Source organism: Equus quagga, chromosome 9 (assembly GCF_021613505.1).
Source record: "Equus quagga isolate Etosha38 chromosome 9, UCLA_HA_Equagga_1.0, whole genome shotgun sequence".
Lineage (NCBI taxonomy): Eukaryota > Metazoa > Chordata > Mammalia > Perissodactyla > Equidae > Equus > Equus quagga.
Genome location: NC_060275.1, coordinates 116,904,363 through 116,925,179, shown reverse-complemented (window position 1 = coordinate 116,925,179; position 20,817 = coordinate 116,904,363). Strand labels below are relative to the sequence as shown.

The 20,817-nt window shown below is 51.9% G+C and overlaps 1 protein-coding gene across 4 annotated transcripts in view; it reads left to right on the top strand.

Moving 5' to 3' along the window:
- ADAMTS16 (ADAM metallopeptidase with thrombospondin type 1 motif 16) overlaps positions 1-19,041 on the top strand; it is a 156,554-nt gene extending 137,513 nt beyond the window's left edge. For all 4 annotated transcript variants that reach the window (XM_046672470.1, XM_046672469.1, XM_046672468.1 and 1 more), the window contains exons 19-23: positions 2,875-3,076; positions 3,248-3,442; positions 5,370-5,594; positions 16,840-16,987; positions 17,788-19,041. In XM_046672470.1, the coding sequence (XP_046528426.1) occupies positions 2,875-3,076; positions 3,248-3,442; positions 5,370-5,594; positions 16,840-16,987; positions 17,788-17,903 (886 nt within the window). In that variant the 3' untranslated portion in view covers positions 17,904-19,041. The remainder of the gene's footprint in view (positions 1-2,874; positions 3,077-3,247; positions 3,443-5,369; positions 5,595-16,839; positions 16,988-17,787) is intronic.
- The last annotated feature ends 1,776 nt before the right edge of the window (positions 19,042-20,817 follow it).

Sequence of the window (20,817 nt, the reverse complement as noted above, 5' to 3'; positions counted from 1 at the left end):
ATTATAATTTATAAGGCTGCGGGGTAGAAAAAGCAAATGTAAGAAATAGGAGGAAACAGAAGAACAACAGAAAAGCAGCCAAAAGGCTCCAAATGCAGAATCATCGCAGCTGTGAGGCCAAAAACCAACGTCGCATAGCCGTGATACATAATATACATGGTATAATGTGAAATAAAAACCACTGATCTTGATGACACTGAAAAATGGAAGCATTTCCACTGTCAGTATGGAACAATTCCCACAAACCTGCCATAGTTTCTTTTTATGTGAATACAACTTGGCTTTACTGTTTTTTATAATTTTCTTAGAAACATAATAGAATCTGTTCAGGAGAAACACTTGGTATAAAATAGTTCAAGGCTTCTACAAACAAAAGTAAGTCAAACTCTCACGTTACAACTCCGCTTAAAGGTGCGCCAAGCCATAGGGCAGGGCTGCTGGTAGCCCTGGGCTGGGCCTTTCTTTTCCCATCCGGGAAGCATCGTCAATCTCCTCTCCTTTTTCCACCACCTAAATATCCTTAGAACCTTCACAAGAGTCCAAAACTTGCCTCTAAAATTACTTGGGCCATGGACTCCTCTGAGGACTTAAGGAAAAGTCCTGGGCATTTTGCTCAGAAATCTTGACAGGCAGGGCATACCGAGAACCGGCACGATGTCAAGGCGCCCATGGATCTTGTGGAGCATGGAACCCAATCCATTTTGCCTTTGTTTCCTGAGCCAGCTATTCACATACCTTGGTCCATACCGTGAAGACTACAGACTCTGGAAATATGTTTACAAAGACTTTGCATGTAAGAAAAATGCTTGTTTTAGACATTGAATTTTTTAAATGCCGAATTTAAAAGTTGCATATACTGCCTGCCCTCAACCATGTTAAAAAAAAAATATTGACACACACAGACACACCCACAGACACACCCACCGAAAGCACCAGACGCAGATCTGAGGAACTAATTACAGTGGCTATCTCTGGGCAGTTTCTGTCCTCTCTTTCCGTCTCTCGCTGTGCAACTCAGCTCACGCACTTCACTCCTCACAAAGCCTCTCCAATTGGTAACGGGTGTTTCAAGAGGCACCGCATGAGCTCTTGACCAAACATCTGGCTGCTGCCGAGGCACCTCAGCCTGAGTATGACCATCGGGCTGCAGTGTGGGGGACAGGATGAACCTCACGAAGCAAAGGATGAGCCGGGGCATCTTCGCAAATCTTGTTTTACTTCAAGATTCAGGAGAAAATCATTGTTATATTAACTCATACTCGGGACTGCTGTGGAGCAGAAGACAGAACGTTCCTCTCTGGGCTCCCCTGGAGCCCCCCTCACAGACTTAGCCTCACAGGCAGTTCCCCTGGCTCTGCTGCCCCTGAGTGACCCCATCATGACCCTCGCTGGCATCCCGGAAACTTGGCGAGGCGGCAGCGTGGCTGGCAGCCATGCTTCTCCCTGCAGGATGGTCAGGCTGTGCCATCTGAAGAAGGGAGATCATGGCTTCGCCTTTGCCTTCAATGCTGTTTGTGCACAACCACTAGGGTGGAGCCCCTTGGGCCCCAACGTTTTCCACAGGATTTTCAGTTTTTACTGAAACGCCCCAAGCAGGAAGACAAATATGAGTGAAAACCATCAAGTCCTCTTAGAGTCCAAAGACTGTCTCCTGGAGGCAGCCCAAAGCCTTACCAGCCAAACGAGTCCTCCTCCCTGGACCACATTCCACCTCCTGGCTCTCTCCTGCCTTGGATGCCCCCCCTCCCCCAAGTGTGTGCCTCACGCTCTCCTCTAGGTGGACTTGTGCACAGCCAGCCAATGGCTTTGTAGACATCCTCAGGCTTATCTGAGAGCAATTGGGCTGAGCCTGGACCCAGCTCCATCCAACGTCCATCATCTGCCAACATACACATCGACAAGGGAGACTTTCATAACCAGAGAAGAAAACAAGTTGCTTTGAAAAATTACATTCTCGAACATCAACAGCTGCCAACAAATTAGAAGAAAGATGAGCAGACACTATTAGCCTCCTATGGGAAGATATCCCCTTTGAAGTCATCATGCAAAAAAAGATTTTTTTGTCCCGCTGAATCTGATAAAGCCTCTACATCCAACCACTAAATTATAGGAAGTACAGAGGACAGAGGAACATGCTAAGTGATACCACAGAGCCATGATTTGCAAAATCCTGTAATCAGCAAAAAAAGCCGTGGAGACTCAGTAAGGTGAGCAATCCTTCCATAATAAATACATTGAATAGAAAAATAAATGAGATTAAGGAAGAAGCTATAGGCTAAAAGAGAAGAAAGACACATCAGCCAACTGCAGAGTGTGGGCTTTATTTGGATTCTGATTCGAACAAACAGATTAAATTGTGACATTTGTGACACAATTGGGAACGAAACACTGAATATTTAATGATATTAAGGGATTGTAGTTAATTTTTTAGATGTCATAATGGTATTGCGGTTATGTTAGAAAAACAAAGAATCCTTATCTTTCAGAGATGTATACTGAAATATTTATATGTCTGGAATTTGTTTCAACATTCTATAGGGGTTGGGGGCATAAACTGATAATCCTTGAAGTTGGTCGGATGGGGACAGGGAGGCCTTTATTTTTGTATTTTGAAATTTTCCATTTAGAAAAAAGAGGGAAAACAGACACACTGTGAATACAGATAAAAGCCAGGGGGGGGAAGAATGGCCATCAGGAAAGCTGACCCAGGAAGTGGAAGCAGCCGCTCAGAGAGCCCTCTCTGGTGACTAGAAATAACTATGTGCACGCAGCCTGCAGATGGGAAATAATAGGGCCGCTGCCTCCACAGACACAGCCTCCTCTCCTGGAGTGGTGGCGCTGTCCCTCACAGCAGGTCTCTCTGTCCTCTCCCAGTTGGTCCGTGGGGAACTGGAGCGCCTGCAGCCGGACGTGTGGCGGGGGCACCCAGAGCCGACCGGTGCACTGCACACGGCGGGCACACTACAAGTCGGAAAGGGTCTCGGCCAGCCTGTGTCCGCAGCCTGTGCCCTCCAGCCGACAGGCCTGCCACTCTCAGAGCTGCCCGCCCGCCTGGAGCACCGGGCCCTGGGCCGAGGTAACTCAGGCACAGTTAACATGGGGTGCGGCCGTGGGGCCCCCGTGGGATACAGAGCTGGATCCTCACGAGGCCTTGCAGGGTCCATGGGTTGGAACACACACACCCACCTCCCCCAGCACGGTCCAACTCATTCCTTGCTGGGAGCCGACGCTCACTCTTTCTGTGCAGTGCTCGCGAACCTGCGGGAAGGGATGGAGGAAGAGGTCCGTGGTCTGTAAGAGCACCAACCCCTCTGCCAGGGCGCAGCTGCTGCCTGACACCGGCTGCACCTCGGAGCCCAAGCCCAGGGCTCACGAAGCCTGTCTGCTTAAGCGCTGCCACAAGCACAAGAAGCTGCAGTGGCTTGTGTCGGCCTGGTCCCAGGTAGGTGCCTGGTCCAGAGGGAATGGGTCCACCAGCTCTCTCCTTGGGCCTGCCTCTCCCAGCTTTGTTTCACTGCTGCCTGCTCCTCTTCCTCCGTCTCGGTTCCCCCCACCCCAGCTTCAGGCCGCCCTTCTGGGCTTCAGTCAACCTCCTGGCCTCCTGGCACTCCATTCCTCCAAGTCTCCCTTTCGGGATTGTGTCCTTCAAGCATCTCCCCCAGGGGCATCCACGCAGTCATCACCCAATCAGTGTTGAGCAGAGGACGAGTGGGCAAACAGGATGCGAGGTGAGCGTAGTGGGCATTCATCAGGCCGTCAGTGGGGTGGTGGGGACCCTCCTAAGCCCAGAGCAGCTGCAGCAGTTTCCCCAGAAGTGCCTACCTGGCGTAGAGTGGGAGGAAGGTGGATCACCCTGAGAAGAGGCAGAGGACTCGCTTCCTGAGACAGGAGACAGGTGTCCTTAGCAGCCTTCACGTTTGGAGAGGAAACCACTCATGCTGGGTTTGCTGGAATGGATGCCTGTTCTGCTGAAGGCTGGGAAGCCCCCTCTATTTGCGCCATTCCAGGGCTGTCCTGGCCCTGCTGTGATGGGATGAACACTTGGAAATGTGAGTTTGAAGTGTTAAAGGTTTCGGGCCTCGCTTTGGCCCGAGTGATGGCCGGGACACCACATGAGGGTACAGACAGAGCTACCACCTCTACCCGGCACAGACTCCCACACTGGGAAGGGGGCATTGGGATAGCCCAGCCCCCTCCATGGGTGCAGCATGCACGAGGGGCTGCCTGAGGGGCATGCAAGAAGTTCCTTAATCAGGGGGTGAATCAGCTCAGAGGTCTAGTCATCAGTAAGGCCCTAAAGGACATCAGAAAGCTAAAATCCACAGAATGACAGCAGCACCCCACCAGGTGGGACCCATCTGAAGGGGGTATTGAGAGACCTCCTCGGTAACCCCAGAGGGGGACATCTGCATTTACACACACACATCCCTCAGAGCTTCTCTCTTAGGCACAAACCCCAGCAAGCACCAAGAGGAGTCTTCCATCTCTGTCTCCATCTCGGCACCAGGCACACCCAGAGCACACCTGTGAGCCCAAGCACGCGAGTGTGAGGCCAGACCCTGGGCAGGCGTTGCCACCTGCAGACACTTCAGCCCAGATGGAATCCCCCATCAGGCTCACCGTCACCCACACTCCCCAGTCCAGGGCAGCCAGCCAGGCACCAGGACCTCTGTCCGAGACCCCGGGAGCCCGGCCTGGTGGTACAACAGTGTACCTTGCCTCCTGTGTCCTTCCTGCTCCACAGGTGGCGGCAGTGGCCTCTGCCTGGCCCACTGGCTGCCCGGGGCCCAAGGCACATGCCAGGGGCCCTGCAGCGGTGACAGCTCTGGCTTGGAGCGTGCCAGGGCGGGGCGAGGATGGATGTGCTCTCTGTGGGTGCTTGCTGTCTCCGCGGGCAGCACTCAACTTTCTGGGGAGGATTGTGAGCCCTGGGTTTCTTCTGCCTGCCCCTGTGTTAGGGGCCAGCAGCGTGCTGCAGTTGGGTGGTGTCAGTCCACGGAGATATGGGGTTGACCTCATGTCCTTGTGTATTACATTTCAGTGCATTCTAATATCAGTTACAGCCCAGTATTTTAATTTCCAAGTGAAATGATATCTTGAGAATTACTCCCTTCATGGTTTCTGACTGCCCTGCCCTTACTTATGCCCCGAAGTGCTGGGCCACTATGACCTCAAGATCCTCCTTTTTTTATGACAGATACTGTAATGCCTTTTTAAAGTGCCAAGGTCCAATAAATTTCATTGAATGTTTACACATATCAATGTCCAAGCTGATATAATTGCAACACATTTGGACTTCATGATTTCGTAAAAGAGACACTTACCATGGAAGAAATATTTTCCACTCACGTCTTTTGTTTTCTTTTTAGTGCTCTGCTACGTGTGAAAGAGGAACACAGAAGAGATTCTTAAAATGTGCTGAAAAGTACATTTCTGGGAAGTACCGAGAGCTGGCCTCAAAGAAGTGCCTGCACTTGCCGCCGCCCACCCTGGAGCTGGAACGCGCCTGCGCCCTGTTTCCCTGCCCCCGGCAGCCCGGGCTCGCAGCCGCAGGCCCCTCGCGGCCCGGCTGGTTCGCCTCGGCCTGGTCCCAGGTAGGGGGCTCCGCGTGGCTGGAGAGCGCGGGCGGTGCCCCTGCGCCGGCAGTGGCCACGGGCTTAGGGGGGCAAGTTTCTGCGATGGTATACCTCCAAACCACTGAGCCGGTTCTAGACCCTTCTCGCCAGTGTGTGCGCGTGCCCGAGTTCCTGGGGTCTGGAGTGGCTTTCCGAGGTGATTTCCGAATGCTACCGAATCTTTAGGGCGCGTGTGTTTTGTTCTAAATCGCCACCCAGTTAAGTGTGGGAGAATACAGTGGTTTCGTTAAAAGCTGGATGGGTGTGCATGGGGAAGAAATATGAGATCAGGAATAAGGAGGTGGTCCTGAGATTAGACGAGGTCCACCAGGAAACTGCGCGAGGGAGAATGGGGGTTGAGCCGCCCCAGAACCATCACGTCCTGCCTGGGCCCTCGGAAGAGCCCACCCAGGCCCAGTGGGGTCTGCGGGATTTGTCTTGGGGCCTCCGTGTCCCCGCTCCTCCTTCCACACTTCCTTGAGTCTAAGGAAGAAGTCTGCTCTTGCTGCGGTTAAGTGCCCTCCTTCGTTTCTGTTCCTGCTTTGGGTTCCCCACGCTGCGCTCCGCGCCCCTCTCTGCCACGATTCTGCTTCTCTGCCCTGTTTCTGATTCCTCCCTGTCCGGGGTCAACACCCTCACTCCTCCTGTTCGCGCTGGTATTTCTGCTCGAAGCTCAGGGTGGACCCAGGCCTGGGGTCTTAAACCATTCCGGCGGGCCAAACCCTGAGCGCCCGCACTGCTTGCCCCTGCCCAGGAGGGGGCGCTTTGCCTTGATTGGTCCCTGTAGAGGGTGAGGAGCATTTTCTGTCTTTCTAATCTCTTGGCCAGGGATCCAGCCGCTTTCTCATTTGCACAGTGGCAGCCTCGTCTCTGATTCTCTCCTTGTCTCTGAAGAGATGAAGGCAGAAGGAAACAGAGGGAAGGAGAGCGATGGAGAGTGCGGTGGTGCCCAGCCTCTCTGTGTCCCACTCTGCTGAGCCCATCTCGCAGATGATCCTCATGCTGTCACCCTCTGAGTGTAGTTTTGGCTTCCCAGTGCTGTGATGCGCAGGAGTAAAGGCAGCCACAACAGCTAACACAACTGTTGAGACCCCCCAGGTGCCAGCAGTGTTCTAAGCATCGTTGGGCTCCTAACTCAGTATCCCTCCCAGGGGCCCCATCAGGGAGGTAACATTATCACCCCCATTTCACAGATGAGGAAACTGAGGCACAGAGCTGTGAGAAGGAGAAGATGCCCAGCTCAGTGGTGCCCACGTGTCATGTGATTTCGGCCAATACTCACCATGTCTTCTTCCTTTGTTCCTCCCAATGGTCCTGCCACCTCAGCCAGGCCCCACCTACGCCCTGCTTGGTCCCAGCCTGCTCTGGGCAACAGAAACGGTTCCTGAGTGAGGGCAGCATAGCAAAGACCAGGCCAGAGCCCATTGTCATCGTGGGCACATGGCAGAATGTTGGTTTTTAGGAAGCAAATGTAAATGATGGCGTAAATGGCCAGGTGCTTCTGGTTTCCCCCTCAGAGAACACCTTGTTCCTTGGCTAGGGCTTCATAACTACATCAGGTGACATTTGCTCCAGCACATGCCAGGTGAAATCCTGCGTTCATCAGATGCACAGGAGCATCTCCCCGTCAAGATGCCCTCATCACAAAGGAACGTCTCAGGGCCCACAAGGGGACCTTCACTGATTCCACTGGTTGATCCCAAGGACCATTGGGCTGATGTCTGTCCTCTGTCACTTTCTAAGGAAGTTTCCCAGGTCTTTGTCTCTCTTCAAAAATATTTCCCAAAAGGTCTTCCAAGTGCGTGGTGCTGTAGGAATGACCCAGGCAGTAGCATATGGCCCAACCTTCGCTGCCTACAACATCGTCCCTGCCTGGAGAGTGACTACATGTCTTATCTGCCTGTTCGCCCACTCAGTCTTCCTGCCAAACCTTTCCTGGGAGTCTGCACTGGATGGGGTTGCTCTGAGCTCTCAGCATGACCAGCCCGTCCCATGGAGAGTGGGGGCACCCTCCCAGGGAGCATGCTCACACCCCAAGCTCACCAAGGGGGAGGCCCCCAGCATCCTGTGTTAAAAGGAAGCACAAATGGCTTCAGCGGCCCGGAGTTGGCCGGTTCGGGTCCTGGGCACAGACCTACACACCGCTCATCAAGCCATGCTGTGGCAGCATCCCACATAGAATAACTAGAGTGACCTACAGCTAGGATGTACAACTTTGTACTGGGGCTTTGAGGAGGAAAAAAAAATAAATAAAAGGAAGATTGGCAACAGATGTTAGCTCAGGGCCAATCTTCCTCACAAAAAAAGCATACCTTACAAAAAAAGGAAACACGGACAGAAAACAGTCTCCGGAGTGGAGACGCCTTCCACCCCGCATCGCGTGCTCTCAGTCCTTCAGCCTGGTGAGGAGTCAGAGGTCACAGCTGCCCACCTGGACATGAGCTGCTTGAAAGCAGATATGATCACACAATAACCATCGGGACCGAAGTTCACCCAGAGATGGCGTTGTGGCAAGCGCTATGCTAAGTGTTTTACATGTGTATTCAATATATTTGCATGTGTGAATATACATATGTACATATACACATATTATATAAATATGGCCCCTAGTGCCTACCTGGACACCTGGTCCATACGAAGCATTCAGGGAATGTTTGCTGGCTGTGTGAATTTTAAAGGAGAAACAAATTCAAGGAGTGTGTCAAGCCAGCTGCTTCCCGTCCTTATTTAGAGAACTTTCCTCTCCCATACAGACAGGCAAAGACACACTTGGCTCAGGGCTTTTGTTTTCATCATCCGTCTATGTTGCATGCTCTATTGAGAGACCCATGAGTAGGGACATCATCCTGAAAAACCAAAGACAGCCCTTGCTCCCCAGCCACACGCCTCCTCCTTGCGTGCCCAGGGCTCAAGTTGAAACACACACCCCCATCTCATGTGCCCGGCATGCAGCAGGCTAGAGCGTATGTTTCTGGTCATCAGGGATCTCCCCAAGTCTGTGTACCTGATGGGATGAGGGAGGAGAGCTCCCTCCCAAGAGGGCAGGGGAATGTCGCCAGACAACCTCATAAAGAGCCGTCCACGGTTCACTTCCCGGTCAGGCTGCTGGGCCCCTTCCCCCACAGAAATGAGTGAGTTGAGTTTGATTTGGGTAAGTTTTTATTAAGGATTTGAAGAATTGCTGCTATTGACCTGCCATCTGGCCACTGCACCGACAAGGCGGCCCTTGTCTGCACCACCTGTCCTGGAAAGGACATCGATGTCCAGTACTGGAAATCAGTGCTCACAGGGGCAGATGCTTGCTGAGTGTGCCAGCCAGGATGGAGGCATAAGAAGTGACCAGGAGCTTGAGCTGAGTGACGCAGTGAAAACACAGGAGCTTAGCTAGACTGGACCATTGGCGCCCAACTTGGACTGGCTCTCCCACCCCTTGAGTCCCCTCAGGTGTTTCCTCGTCCTCCAGGCATGAGCCTGTTTCCACCCGGGAGACCTCATCCATGCTTTACAGCCCATCTTTAATCCCTCCTGGCACAAAACCCCTTTCCCAAGGCCCCTTCAGCCTGCGGCCACATGTCGCTCCTCTCAAGAGGTCGCCTCACCATGTCTCATTGATGCTGTCCTGCACTGAACAGTGTCCCCAAAACTCATGTCCACCCAGAACCTCAGAATGTGGCCTTATTGGGAAATAGGGCCTTTGCAGATGTAATTAGTTAGGATGAGGTCATCCTGGATTAGAGCAGAACTTAAACCCAATGGCTGGTGTCCTTCAAGGCCATGTGAAGACAGACTCACACAGGGGAGAGAGGCCATTAGATGACAGAGGCAGATGTGGAGCAATGCAGCTACAAGCCACGAACGCCAAGGACTGTCGGCAGCCACCAGACTCTGGGAAAGACGCAAACAGATCCGCCCTGGGAATCTCCAGAAGGAGCCGACTCTACCCAGATCTTGATTGCAGACTCCCGGCCTCCCGAACCGTGAGAGCTGCTTCTGGTGCTTTACGGCACCCGGTTTGTGGTCATCTGTCACAAGAGCCCCAGGCAACTAATACAGGTGGTTGTTTGTGTCCTTGTCCCATTGCGTTTTTTCCCGACCCCCAGAGAATGAGGTCCCGGTTGGCACGGGCACGAGGACCAAGGACTGTGGGCAGGTGAACAAAAAGAGTTGAATCTGACGATGCAGTAGTGCCTGCCCCCACTGGGACTTCTCTAGCAGGAGGAATGGGGGCCTCTGAGGGGAGACCTCAAGGCCTGTGCGTCGCAGTCCCCGGATGCCAGGAATGGCTGAGAGGTGACGGTGAGGGGCTCGCTGGCTTGTTCATTCCTCACTCTCCTGACTCCCCACAGAGCACGTAATGCCAGCTATGCATCCTCTCCCCTCAGGGGTGCCTACCACCAGCACCTGTAATTAGCAATCCTCTCAGGAAACCCCAGCCTTCAATAGGAACCTGAAAGGAACAAATTTGACAGAGCAAGAATTGCTCAGTTATTATTTTTATCTAAACCCAAAGGAAACAGAGAAATACTTAGAACCAACTTAATCCATCATGGAATCTTTTTTCAATATTAGCTAAAATTTTATGCAAATAAAACCAGTTCAAAATCCCCTCTAAGTGTCGCCACCACTTCGTTCTGTTGGAGCTCTGGCTGTGTACGTATGAGCCCAGGGTTGGCTAGTTATCAGTAAGCTTCTTAAAAATCCGTGCCCTCTGGTGCCTCTGCCTTATTCCCAGTCCCAGTCTCTGAGCTCTGAAGAAGGAAACCAGACCCTCAGACGGTGGTGGGAAGAGACCCTCCACCAGGGCTACATGCTGCCCCCTCCTGGTGTTCCAGCGCCACTTTATCGTCAATCCCCATGTAGCGTTTTCATTTAGAAATATATGAACTTCTCCCCAAAAGGTATTCAAATTAAAAATAATTCACATTATTAGAGCAGGTGACACTTGAACTATATCCTTTTCCAGCATTTCCTATTTTAAATAGACCGGAAGTATCAGGAGATACACCCTTTTCCCAGGTGAGCCCCTGTGACTTTCTTCTGAGCGCCCAGTCTTCCCAGCAGGATGGAGCCGTGGAAGGGCGAGGGAGGTGAGTCCAGGTGTTTCTGGGGCAGATGTTTGCTTTCTCTGTCCTTTGAGAAGTGTGGGTCGGAGACAAATGGAGGCGGTTTCCCAAGACCATTGTCCCTCTGTCAACAGGGAAGCTCGCTCCGTCCCTTGGCCTCTGCTGCCAGGCCATTGTTCACCCTACTCTCCTTAATCCAGAGACTTCAGGAAAATTTAGAAACAGAAAAACAAGGTTTATCATTATTGAATTTAAACTAAAACTTAGAACCTAAAATACATCTTTCATAGCTTTCACCAGTCTGAAATATTCAATCTGTTTGTCTAATAAGTCATTTTTATCATAAGCTGCCTGAAGTTTTTACCCAGTGTGATTCATCTATTATATTCTGAGACCGTAACTTTTTAGGAGTAATAACTCAAAGGGCTATGTTTGTCATAAGCACTTGTACCCAGGACTCTGTGACCCCAAACTGTGGGAAATTGTTGGGCCATAATGAATGGCCAGTGCCTGGCTGAACTTCACCCCCAGACAAGTTTATTCTTGTACCAGTTGAAAGGTCATGGTTTCTATTATGTGATCTGCAGGGTTTCTGTTGATTTAAATGGTTTTGCTGATCGTTGTGTTGAATGGCGTGTTGCCTGGTAGGACCGACTTAAATCATTTGGGTTGTTTGGTCTTAGCGATGGGTGGTTCACATGCTATTTTGGTTTGGGAATGGCTTCAGTGTGAACACCTGTTGGGCTGTCTGCTTCTACGTGAGAGACGGGGGTATATCCTCAGTGCTGGCATGTGAGGGCCCTGGCTCATTCTGTGTTCTTCACCAGAACTGCTCACAAATTGACCTGGAAACCCACACACTCTGAGGGGTGAGGAGCCATGTCACAGACAGTCAATATGGTTTTCCACCATGGAAATTATGACTACAGTTGTATCCAAGTTGTATCAAATGCACACGCACACGGGCATGCCATGCCCACACATATACAAGGCATGTACACACACAGAATGCATAGAGACTTCAGCAGGCTGGGACTGGGTAAATATGTTTGGTCCATTAGTGGGTGCTGCCCTGCACCCTCATAGCCAGTTCTCCACCCCCAATAATTCACTGCTGAATCCACCTCATCGTCTTCCAATTATGAGCGATGCACAGGAAAACCAGAACCGTCTTGCTGATGCTGATGGATGAGGTCGCAGTACTTGCTGCCTGAGTTGGAAGAGTTTGTATTTGTAGCTGATTGAATTTGTACAGAAATTTACAACCCCATTTATGAGTAGAGCAGAAGTTGTAATGATAAGGCCATCAAGGTTTGCACTACCCATCCTGAACTGAGTAGACATTTGGTCTCTGGGAAGAGCCTCTCTGGGCAGAAGCTGCAGATGTGGGGAGATAGGACGCACCCACTGAGGTCCACGGGTGATGATAAAGAAACGGAGAAACTTCCAGGGGGCCTCCCAGTAGAGACCTCACAGGAGGAAAATGAAGGTGTGAAATCTTCGGCTCTCAGGCATTAAAGTGGGTTTGTTTACTTGCTGTTCTTGAGTTAGAGAGATGAACTTTGCCCTTCAGGGAGCCCCCTGGTTTTAATGGTTCCTGTGAATGTGAGGGGTGGAAATTTACCTTTGAATAAAGCCAACCAGAACATCAGCATCACTTAGAGATTGGCAGCCATCCCCTTCCACTAGCATGTTTCCACAAAAACCAATGACACAAAAAGAGAGTCGTCACTCTAATTTAAAACAGACCTCGAGGCAAACATTATTTAAAAATGCATCTCTTTGATTTTTTGGATAATGATCATCTATTTTTACCACTCCTCTATTCAGAGTTTATATAGTGCTTCTTACACAGGAGTGGCTAATCTTCCTAAAAATATGGAGATTGCTACCAAAACAAGAATATACAGAAGAAATTCAGAAAGGAGAGGTTTTTCATCATTTCAGCATTCTGGAAAATTGTGCTGAGTAGATGTCTTCAATTAGACTTCCTTGAAGTCTGGGGTTCCTGCAGCCTGCTCTTTCAGAGCGTGATGGTCAGAACAGTGGTCTCCCAGGTGAGGAAGGGGTGTGGTCAACTTTAAGAAGGTTGTTTAATCCTAGAATGGCAAAAGGACCCTACTCACCAACCTCAGGGGCCGTCCCCTGAATCCTGCAATGCCCTCATTGGACAGCCTCGCAAAGAGCCCCTGGCTCACCTTGAATGGCCTCAGGCCCTGGTGAAAGGAGACTTGAGCTGAACAGCTGAACAGCGAGAGGAAAAGAGAGGGGTTTTCTAAGGCCCTCGAAGGTCCTGGTAGCAGTGGAGTGACCAGCCCAAGGATGGCTCTTCAGAGCGCCCTCATGTTCCTGTTTACATTCTGCACCCGCCACATGGAAACTGGAGCTGGCCTCATCACCCCTCCACAAACAGACACAGATTGACTCCCCGTCCCACAGGCTGGCTCATCCTGGCCCCTGGGAAGTTTTCACACCAGTAGGAGCCACAGACCTTGAAGAAACAGTCACAGGAATATGGCAGAACGACTGTGACAGTGCTATGAGGGGTCTAGCATAAGAGGAGAATTCCTCTAGAGTAGGGGGCCACTGGGGTCCTCTCCGAGGCTGTAATGGGACATTTAAACCAAGGCCCTGAGAGGTGAGCAGAAGTAGGCAAGGTGGGCGTGGGGGTGAGCGGGAGCAGTCCATGTAAGTAAAGGACCACAATGACCACCACAGCCACAGGTGGGAAGAGTTTCAGTCCCTTAACAAAAGGACTTGTGTAAAACTTCACAGTTGCGCCACATATTGGCTCTATGCACCACTTTTCTCAGATTTAGATGTGACTGAAGTCAGTTCCAAAAAGAAAGCAGAAGGAAAAGAAAAGCAAAACGGTCTTTGCCGATGCCCTTCTGAGCATCTAAAGCAGTGGTTCTGCAGGTGTGGCCCAACCACAGCACCGGCAGCAGTGTGGTTAGAAACGCAGGTTCTGGGGCTGGCCCCCTGGCCAAGTGATTAAGTTCGCGCGCTCCGCTGCGGTAGCCCAGGGTTTCGCTGGTTCGGATCCCGGGCACGGACATGGCACCGCTCATTAGGCCACGTTGAGGCAGCGTCCCACATGCCACAACTAGAAGGACCTGAAACTAAGATATGTAACTATATACTGGGGGGATTTGGGGATATAAAGCAGAAAAAACCCAAAACCAAACAAAACAAAAACATTGGCAACAGTTGTTAGCTCAGGTGCCAATCTTTAAAATAAAAATAAATACAGATTCTCAGGTTCCAGCCCAGACCTGCGGTTTGAGGTTTGAGGTTTGGGGTGGGTTCCAGCAGCCTGTTTTAATAAGTCTGCAGGGGATCCGAATGCACGCTCAAGTTTGAGAACCACTGATCTGGACGTGGAGCCAACAGCAGGGGGGTCTAAAGACATGGCCACAGAAGATGTCACTGCCCGGGTTGATGACTAAGTGCAGGTGCAGCTCACCGTCACCACACAGTGCACTGGCCTCCTCTGTCCCGCCATCATAGGAAGTTATCTAAGATGCTCAGGTTAAGCCGGGTAAAGCTGAGGAAGACGCCCTAAGCTTTGACTTCCAGGTCCCAGTTCTAGACTCTCTTTTCACTGAGCATCACTTTTCCCAAAGATGTTGGTCCTATGACTTGCCCACCACACTTGCTGGCCTCCTGGCCCTCCAGACCCTCCAACCCCTCGGTCTTCACCCACGAGTCTACATGGTTGTCAAGGGCTGCCGGTGATTCTTAGGATCAGTCTGTCTGCAAATCGCAGGTCCACTGGAGGATCTGCAATGTGAATTCCCAACACCCCTGCTGACTTTTAAGTCATTGTGTTTGTGATATTGATGAACAACTCGCCTTCTTTTTCCTTCCTGGGAAGAAAAGAGAATAAAATTTTTCAGGTTTCTCCCTTTACTTCCATCTCCTAGTGCATCACTGGCTTTATCAATGCAACATCTTGGTTCTTCCAGCTTACATGAAGCAATGCAAACTTTGAGGAATTTGGAGGCTTTTTTCCCCAAAAAAATGTTTTTCTCACAAGGAATTTTAGAACTGTCTAGACCAGGGCTTCTCAAACTTGGTGTGCATATGAATCATGGGGGACTGTGCAGATTGTGGGGCAGAGTCCAGGGGAGGCAGGGATGCTGAGAGTCGGCGCTGTTAACAGACTCCCAGCCAATGCCAGGGCTGCAGGTCCAAGGATGGCGGTTTGAGTCGGGATGTTCTTAAGTACCCTGAGGAAGGGGCAAGTCCCTGTGTTCACTGCTCAGTGTCTAGTGCCTAGATCAGGGCCTGGTACATGGGAGGTGAGTGATTCCTATTTGTGAACAAATGAATCAATGACGAAAAGAATCCAACCACCTCTTAATTATTTTGGCACTGTTTAAGTGATGACAGATGGTGGCTGGAGCTCTTGATTTCTAACTGAGGCGCAATATCATTAGCAAGAATGGAATTCTGCCCCAGCTGCTGCTGATGAAAGAAATTCAGCTCCTGGGGAGGAGTCACTGTCACCACCTGTGGATGGGACGGCGGTGGATGGGACCGGTGAGAACCTATAACTGCTGTGCCGGTGCAGCCCTCTCTCCTCAAGTTCTCAGCCCACAGTGTGAGCTGAGGGAGAGTCTGAGTCAAAGCACAGAGGCCAGAATGTGGGTCTGCTGGAATGTTCCAAAAGATGCAATAGATGGTGGGAGCGTCTGGCTTTGTCGTGGATGGGCCTGGTGATTCAGGAATCAGACATGAATCTGCCCACAACAGTGTTTTTTCCTAGTTGCTATAATTGTATGTTGAAACTGAATTATTGGCGACTTTTACTGAAGTTGGTTTTGAACAGAAGGGGGTAAGCCATACAGAAATGTTCCAGACCCACATGCTTATCAGCTGAAGCCCTGCATTTTCATCTCAGGCCCAACCATCCTTTACCTAAAGAGGGAAAAAGAAGAAAGGACAACCCCTTCAGCTCGTGATTTTTCGGGACTCTTTGTTTTCAGCTTCTCTCCTCTCGAGGAACAAAGATGTTTTACTTGCTCCATCACCAAGTCCCTAGCCCAGGGGGTTAAAAAAGCCACTTCTAAAGGCTCTGATTGCAGCAGGTCCTGAGAAAGAAGCAGGGGAGCAGCTGGCTGCTCACTGGCAGGCTCATTTCAGCTGTGGAAAACCAGCCCCGGGGCTGCTGCCTTCACTTGCTCAAAGGGGGTCCTGGCACCCTGCCCTGTACATTTGGGCAAGCCGCCTGAGGCATGTATGTCCCCAGTGCTGCACAGCTTTAGCCTCGCCTTTTAATGCAACCGTTTACCACCTGGTGCTTACCCACCAAGCACCAAGACATCCAAAATGCTATCTGACCCCATCTTCTCGCAGGTGCTCCTTAATTGCCTACATTCTTGACATTTTTGAACCATAGCCATATTTGAGCACAATTTACATAATTCAGTCTAGACTTCGAGAAGCTTTCTTTTTGGGCAGATTAACTGCTGTGGGTTTGGGTGCCTCTGTCTCTCTGATCGCCCGTCTCCAGATTTCTTGTCCACAGTGGATCTCAGACGGACCCACTCCTATATTCTGCGGTGTGTGCACCCGGCCAGCTAGTGAAAGATGATCTGACCCCCTGCCGCCATTCCTTCCTTCCCCAGCTGTGCTCTGCTCTTGTGCCTCAGAGCACTGGGGGCCTCCATGTCAGCAAATAACACCCCCGGGAGGGTGCAGGTGCACAGCCCAGGCAGCTAGTGTCCCCATCTCCAGGCACCCAGCGTCTGTGAACGTAGAGTCTAGAGGGGCTTAGTTTTATGCTGTCTCTGTGGCAGTTGGCTTGTCAGGCTTTCCCAGTCAGGAACACCAGAAAGGATGGCATGGTGATGGCATTCCAGGAAGGGCACTGTTTTCTTCACACCAGACCCACAGCCTGGCACCCCAGGGGACAACCCCAGGATTCCCAGATATGCGCCAATTTCCTTGTGTCCCTCAGACCATTAGTGACTCAAGAACATTCTAGACTTCCAGGCACTTCTCCCCTCAGTCCATACCTGGGATTGATCCGGAATCTAATCAGCCACCCACAGTCACAGAGAGAGACGGCCTTGAGGAGTCTGGGTGAAGGGGAATCTTGGGAGAGGGCGGAGGACACGGCGCCTGGGTGACTGCTGTGTTTGTGTTTCCCACAGTGCACGGCCAGCTGCGGGGGCGGCGTGCAGACGAGGTCCGTGCAGTGCCTGGCAGGGGGCCGGCCGGCCCTGGGCTGCTTCGTGCACCAGAAGCCCTCAGCCTCCCTGGCCTGCAACACTCACTTCTGCCCCATTGCAGAGAAGAAAGGTGAGTGCCTGGAGCCCTCCACTGACCTTGGCATTTCTGGTGGGGCGGTCAAGTTTCTGGGTCTGTTCCTTAGAAGCCCCAAGGAGGTGGGGTGCCCTCTGGTTAGAGGGCCCTAGATTTCTGGCCTTGTGTCTGCTACGTATTTTCTCTCATTTCATCTCCCCCTCATTTTCCCATGAAATGGCCCACGGAGCAGACCCCTTGTTTCTCACACCTCCCCAGAAATGACATCAGAGCTGGTGAAATACATCCAGCTCCAGGAAAGCATGAGTGCTTTTAAACTTCAGTGTTATTCACTATATTCAAAACAGGCAATTTTAAATAAAGCAGTCTTTTTTGCTCAGTTAAACAGAAGCCCACCTTATCCGTTGGGCGCTCTCTAAACGCCATCCCTGTGCTCAGACTCGCACACGCCCCAGGCGTTGTTTGCAGACACCAGCAGCCTGTCTGTGGAGGCTTCTTGGAGAGGAAGTGGAGCTGGAGGAGGGCAGTGGCGGGCTCCATCAGAGTCTCAGACCGTGAGAGTTCAGTCAACAGAGGGCCTGTTGTCCTGGAGGGATGAGTGGTTAAGTGGGTGGGATTAGCGCAAAAAGAAGAAAATTTCAGTTCCGCAGGGATGTTCCAACAAGGGTCTCGTGAAAACAGCACGTTCCGCACGGACCCCTGTTACCTGAAGAGCCCCCTGGCCCCAGCAGCTTCAAGGCGATGACAAAGTCACCCCCTTGTGCTGAACAGAGTTCTTAGCTGGGGCATCAGACAGGCGCTGGGTTCGCAGACTAACCGGACCTTGCTGTTCCCAGACACCCTCTGCAGAGACCACTTCCCCTGGTGCGCCCTGGTGCCACAGCACGGCATGTGCAGCCACCCCTTCTACGGCGCGCGCTGCTGCCGGACGTGCTCCTCCTCCAACCTGTGAGCCGGTCCGGGCCGCGTCCAGGGCAGAGGAAATACTGTTTTCAGCACGACTGAGCTGTGCAGGCTCCATTGGAAGGCGTCCACGGAAGATCGGAGCCGGAGGAAGAAAAACTTTGTCAGGCTCTTTGACACGACTCTGTGTGTGTGTGTGTGAGTGAGTGTGTGTGCGTGCGAAGCGTGAGTCGGAACACATCCCCGTGTGCACACACACACGCCCTCATGTCAGGGTGAAGCATGGAGGCTGGAGCAGGGCCCGCTCTGCAGACCAGGAGCCGTGCTCGGAGCATTTGTATTTCGGCCACATGGAGTCAGAAAGACTGGCGGAGCAGACCTTGTTCAACGCTAAATGTGTGGTGCTTTGTAAAGCTGAGGAAAGGCTGTGAAATAAGGAACAAGTACCAAATATGGCCACTCAGCATCCCACCTTGGAGGCCCCGTCCCCAGGTCAGGAATAACGGCCTCCATCTGACCCGGAGGAGCAGGTGGCCAAGACAGCCCCAGGGCTGGGTCCCCAGGGCCGCCGCCTCCTGCCCCCGTGGCCCGAGTTTCTCTTCCCAGGGAGCTGGTACCACGCCAGGAGCCGGGCCTCGTCTCCGCGGGGCGCCTGACCTGCCGGGAGGAGCTGGACTCTGTCCTGATTCGAGACTTTGCCCCTGGGAACGGGAACTGTGACATCCCTGCCAATGTGCTCTGTCCCTTTCAGATGCACGTGCTGGAGGAGAGCATTCTCGGAGTGTATGTTTTATCCCTCTCAGTTATGCACAGTGACTGTTCCGCTTTAAACCCGTCCTTAACGCTGTTCTTTTTTAAACAACAGAATTTCAGGTTATACCAGAATTAGAGATCACTGGTTACACCAACCCTGCCTTCCTGATGAAGGGTAGCAGCTGGTCCCGCTGAGACAGACGTCAGCAGACATGATCACCTTAGGGCCCTTGTGTGTGTTGTGGGTTTTTTAAAATTTTTTTCCGTAAGTTTTGGTTGTTTTTGTAAGAGCCATTCAGTAAGAAGGCCAACAACGTCCCAGTGAAACGCCGCCCATTGGGCTCCAACATCCTCCTAGTTGGTGCTGCTTTCAACTCTCCTTTCCTGCGATGTAGCTCCAGTCAGAATGGGCACCTGGATATTTATATTTGCTGAAGTTTTATAATAAATTTTATATTGTACGGCGTGCTTCTGAACTGCTCGTGGTTCCTCACGGATTCGCTTCTGAGGTCCCAGGGCTGGTGTAGAGACTGGGGAACTGGCCTCAGAGAGAGAGAGAAATGGGGCTCTTGAATCTAGCAGAAAGTGCTGAAGGGGTCTGAGGAGAAAGTGCCCCCAAATGAGGCCCCAGAGAGGACAGCTGGTGACCGAGGATGGTGGCGGCCAGCATGGAGGTGGACAGGACCACTGGGGCCACCCAGCCAGATGACCCAGTTTTCTTCAGCTTCCACTGCAACCTGAGCCATGCAGGTGTGGCCTCTCTGGGTGGTGCCGCGATTAATTAAAAGGCACCCCCTGGCCCTGTGATCCTCGTTTCATTAGTCAGGGTTCTCTAGAGAAACAGAACCGAAAGGCTGTCTGTAGAGAGAGAAGGGGGGATTTATGAGGGAATTGGCTCACGTGACTGTGGGGGTTGGCGAGTCCGTAATCTGTAGGGCAGGCAGCAGCCTGGACTTTCAGATGGGAGTGGATGTGGCATCTTGAGGCTGAATTCCGCAGGGCAGTGGGCTGGAGACTCAGATAGGCAGTCTTGAGGCCAGATTCCTAATTCTCAGGAAAACCTCAGTGTTTGCTTTTATGACCTTCAGCTAATTGGTTGAGGCCCCCCCAACATTATGGAGGATAATCTCCTTTACTCAAAGTCTGCTGATTTAAATGTTAACTGTTAATCACATCTAAAATATACCTTCACAGCGACATCAGGTCTGGTGTTTGACCACACAACTGGACATCAGAGCTAAGCCAAATTCACACATAAAACTAACCATCACACGTCTGCCCCTTGACCTGCACTAAACCAGCCCTAAAGGGGGCCCCAAGAAAAGCTGCCACGGCTCCTGGGACTACGGTGGACACCTGCCCCGAGGAATATCAGCTGCCAGAAGTACAGCTCCTGGCATGGTTGGCCCCACTCCCCCTCCCTGGCTTGCAGGTAGCACCAGCTCCCCATGTCGCACAGCAAGCCGACACCACCTCAGTGAGCACACAGGCCCACGTGCATGGGAGATAACCCTGCTCCCACTTTATGGAGAGGAAGTTGATATAGAAAATATATGTGGCCTTTCCTGGAGTCACAGGCAGGAGTCACTGGGCTGGGATTCCGCAGCATCAGGTGGCTTATTCCACGATGCCATGGTCCCGTTGGTTCACCAAGGCACTGGGGCAGCTCCCCAGACCTCTGTCCTTCAAACAGATTTCCAATAATCCTTCACTATCTTTTCCAATAACCCTTCATTGGACACCTGTGGGCCTGGTTCTGTGAAGGATGCAAAAGTGGCCAGGTGAGATCCTGCCTTCCGGGACTTCGTGTTCCATCAGGAAATAACCTATGGCCACAAAGCAGTTTATTGCAAGGACAGAGCCGGGCATGGAGTCAGGGGATCCGCTCCTGTTAGGGAAGGAAGTGGTAGACCACAGGGGGCAGCCTTCAACCTGGGCCCTTAAAATGGGGAGAAAAGCATGAGCAAGGGGAAGAATGGCAGGATGGATCCCATGATCTGCTCACGGCCCTGTGCTTGAGGAGACACTGGGGCCACGGGGGGCCACAGGGGGCTGCCTGGGGCCACGATATTGCCAGCCCTGCACTTGGACAGCCTTTCCACACCGGGCATCTCCTGCTCTGGGTCTGCTCCCTCTGTCCTGTCTTACGTCCCACAAGAGGTTAGTGGGAAGTCTTGCTTGGTCTGGGTCAGTCCTTGCCCAAAGCCTCA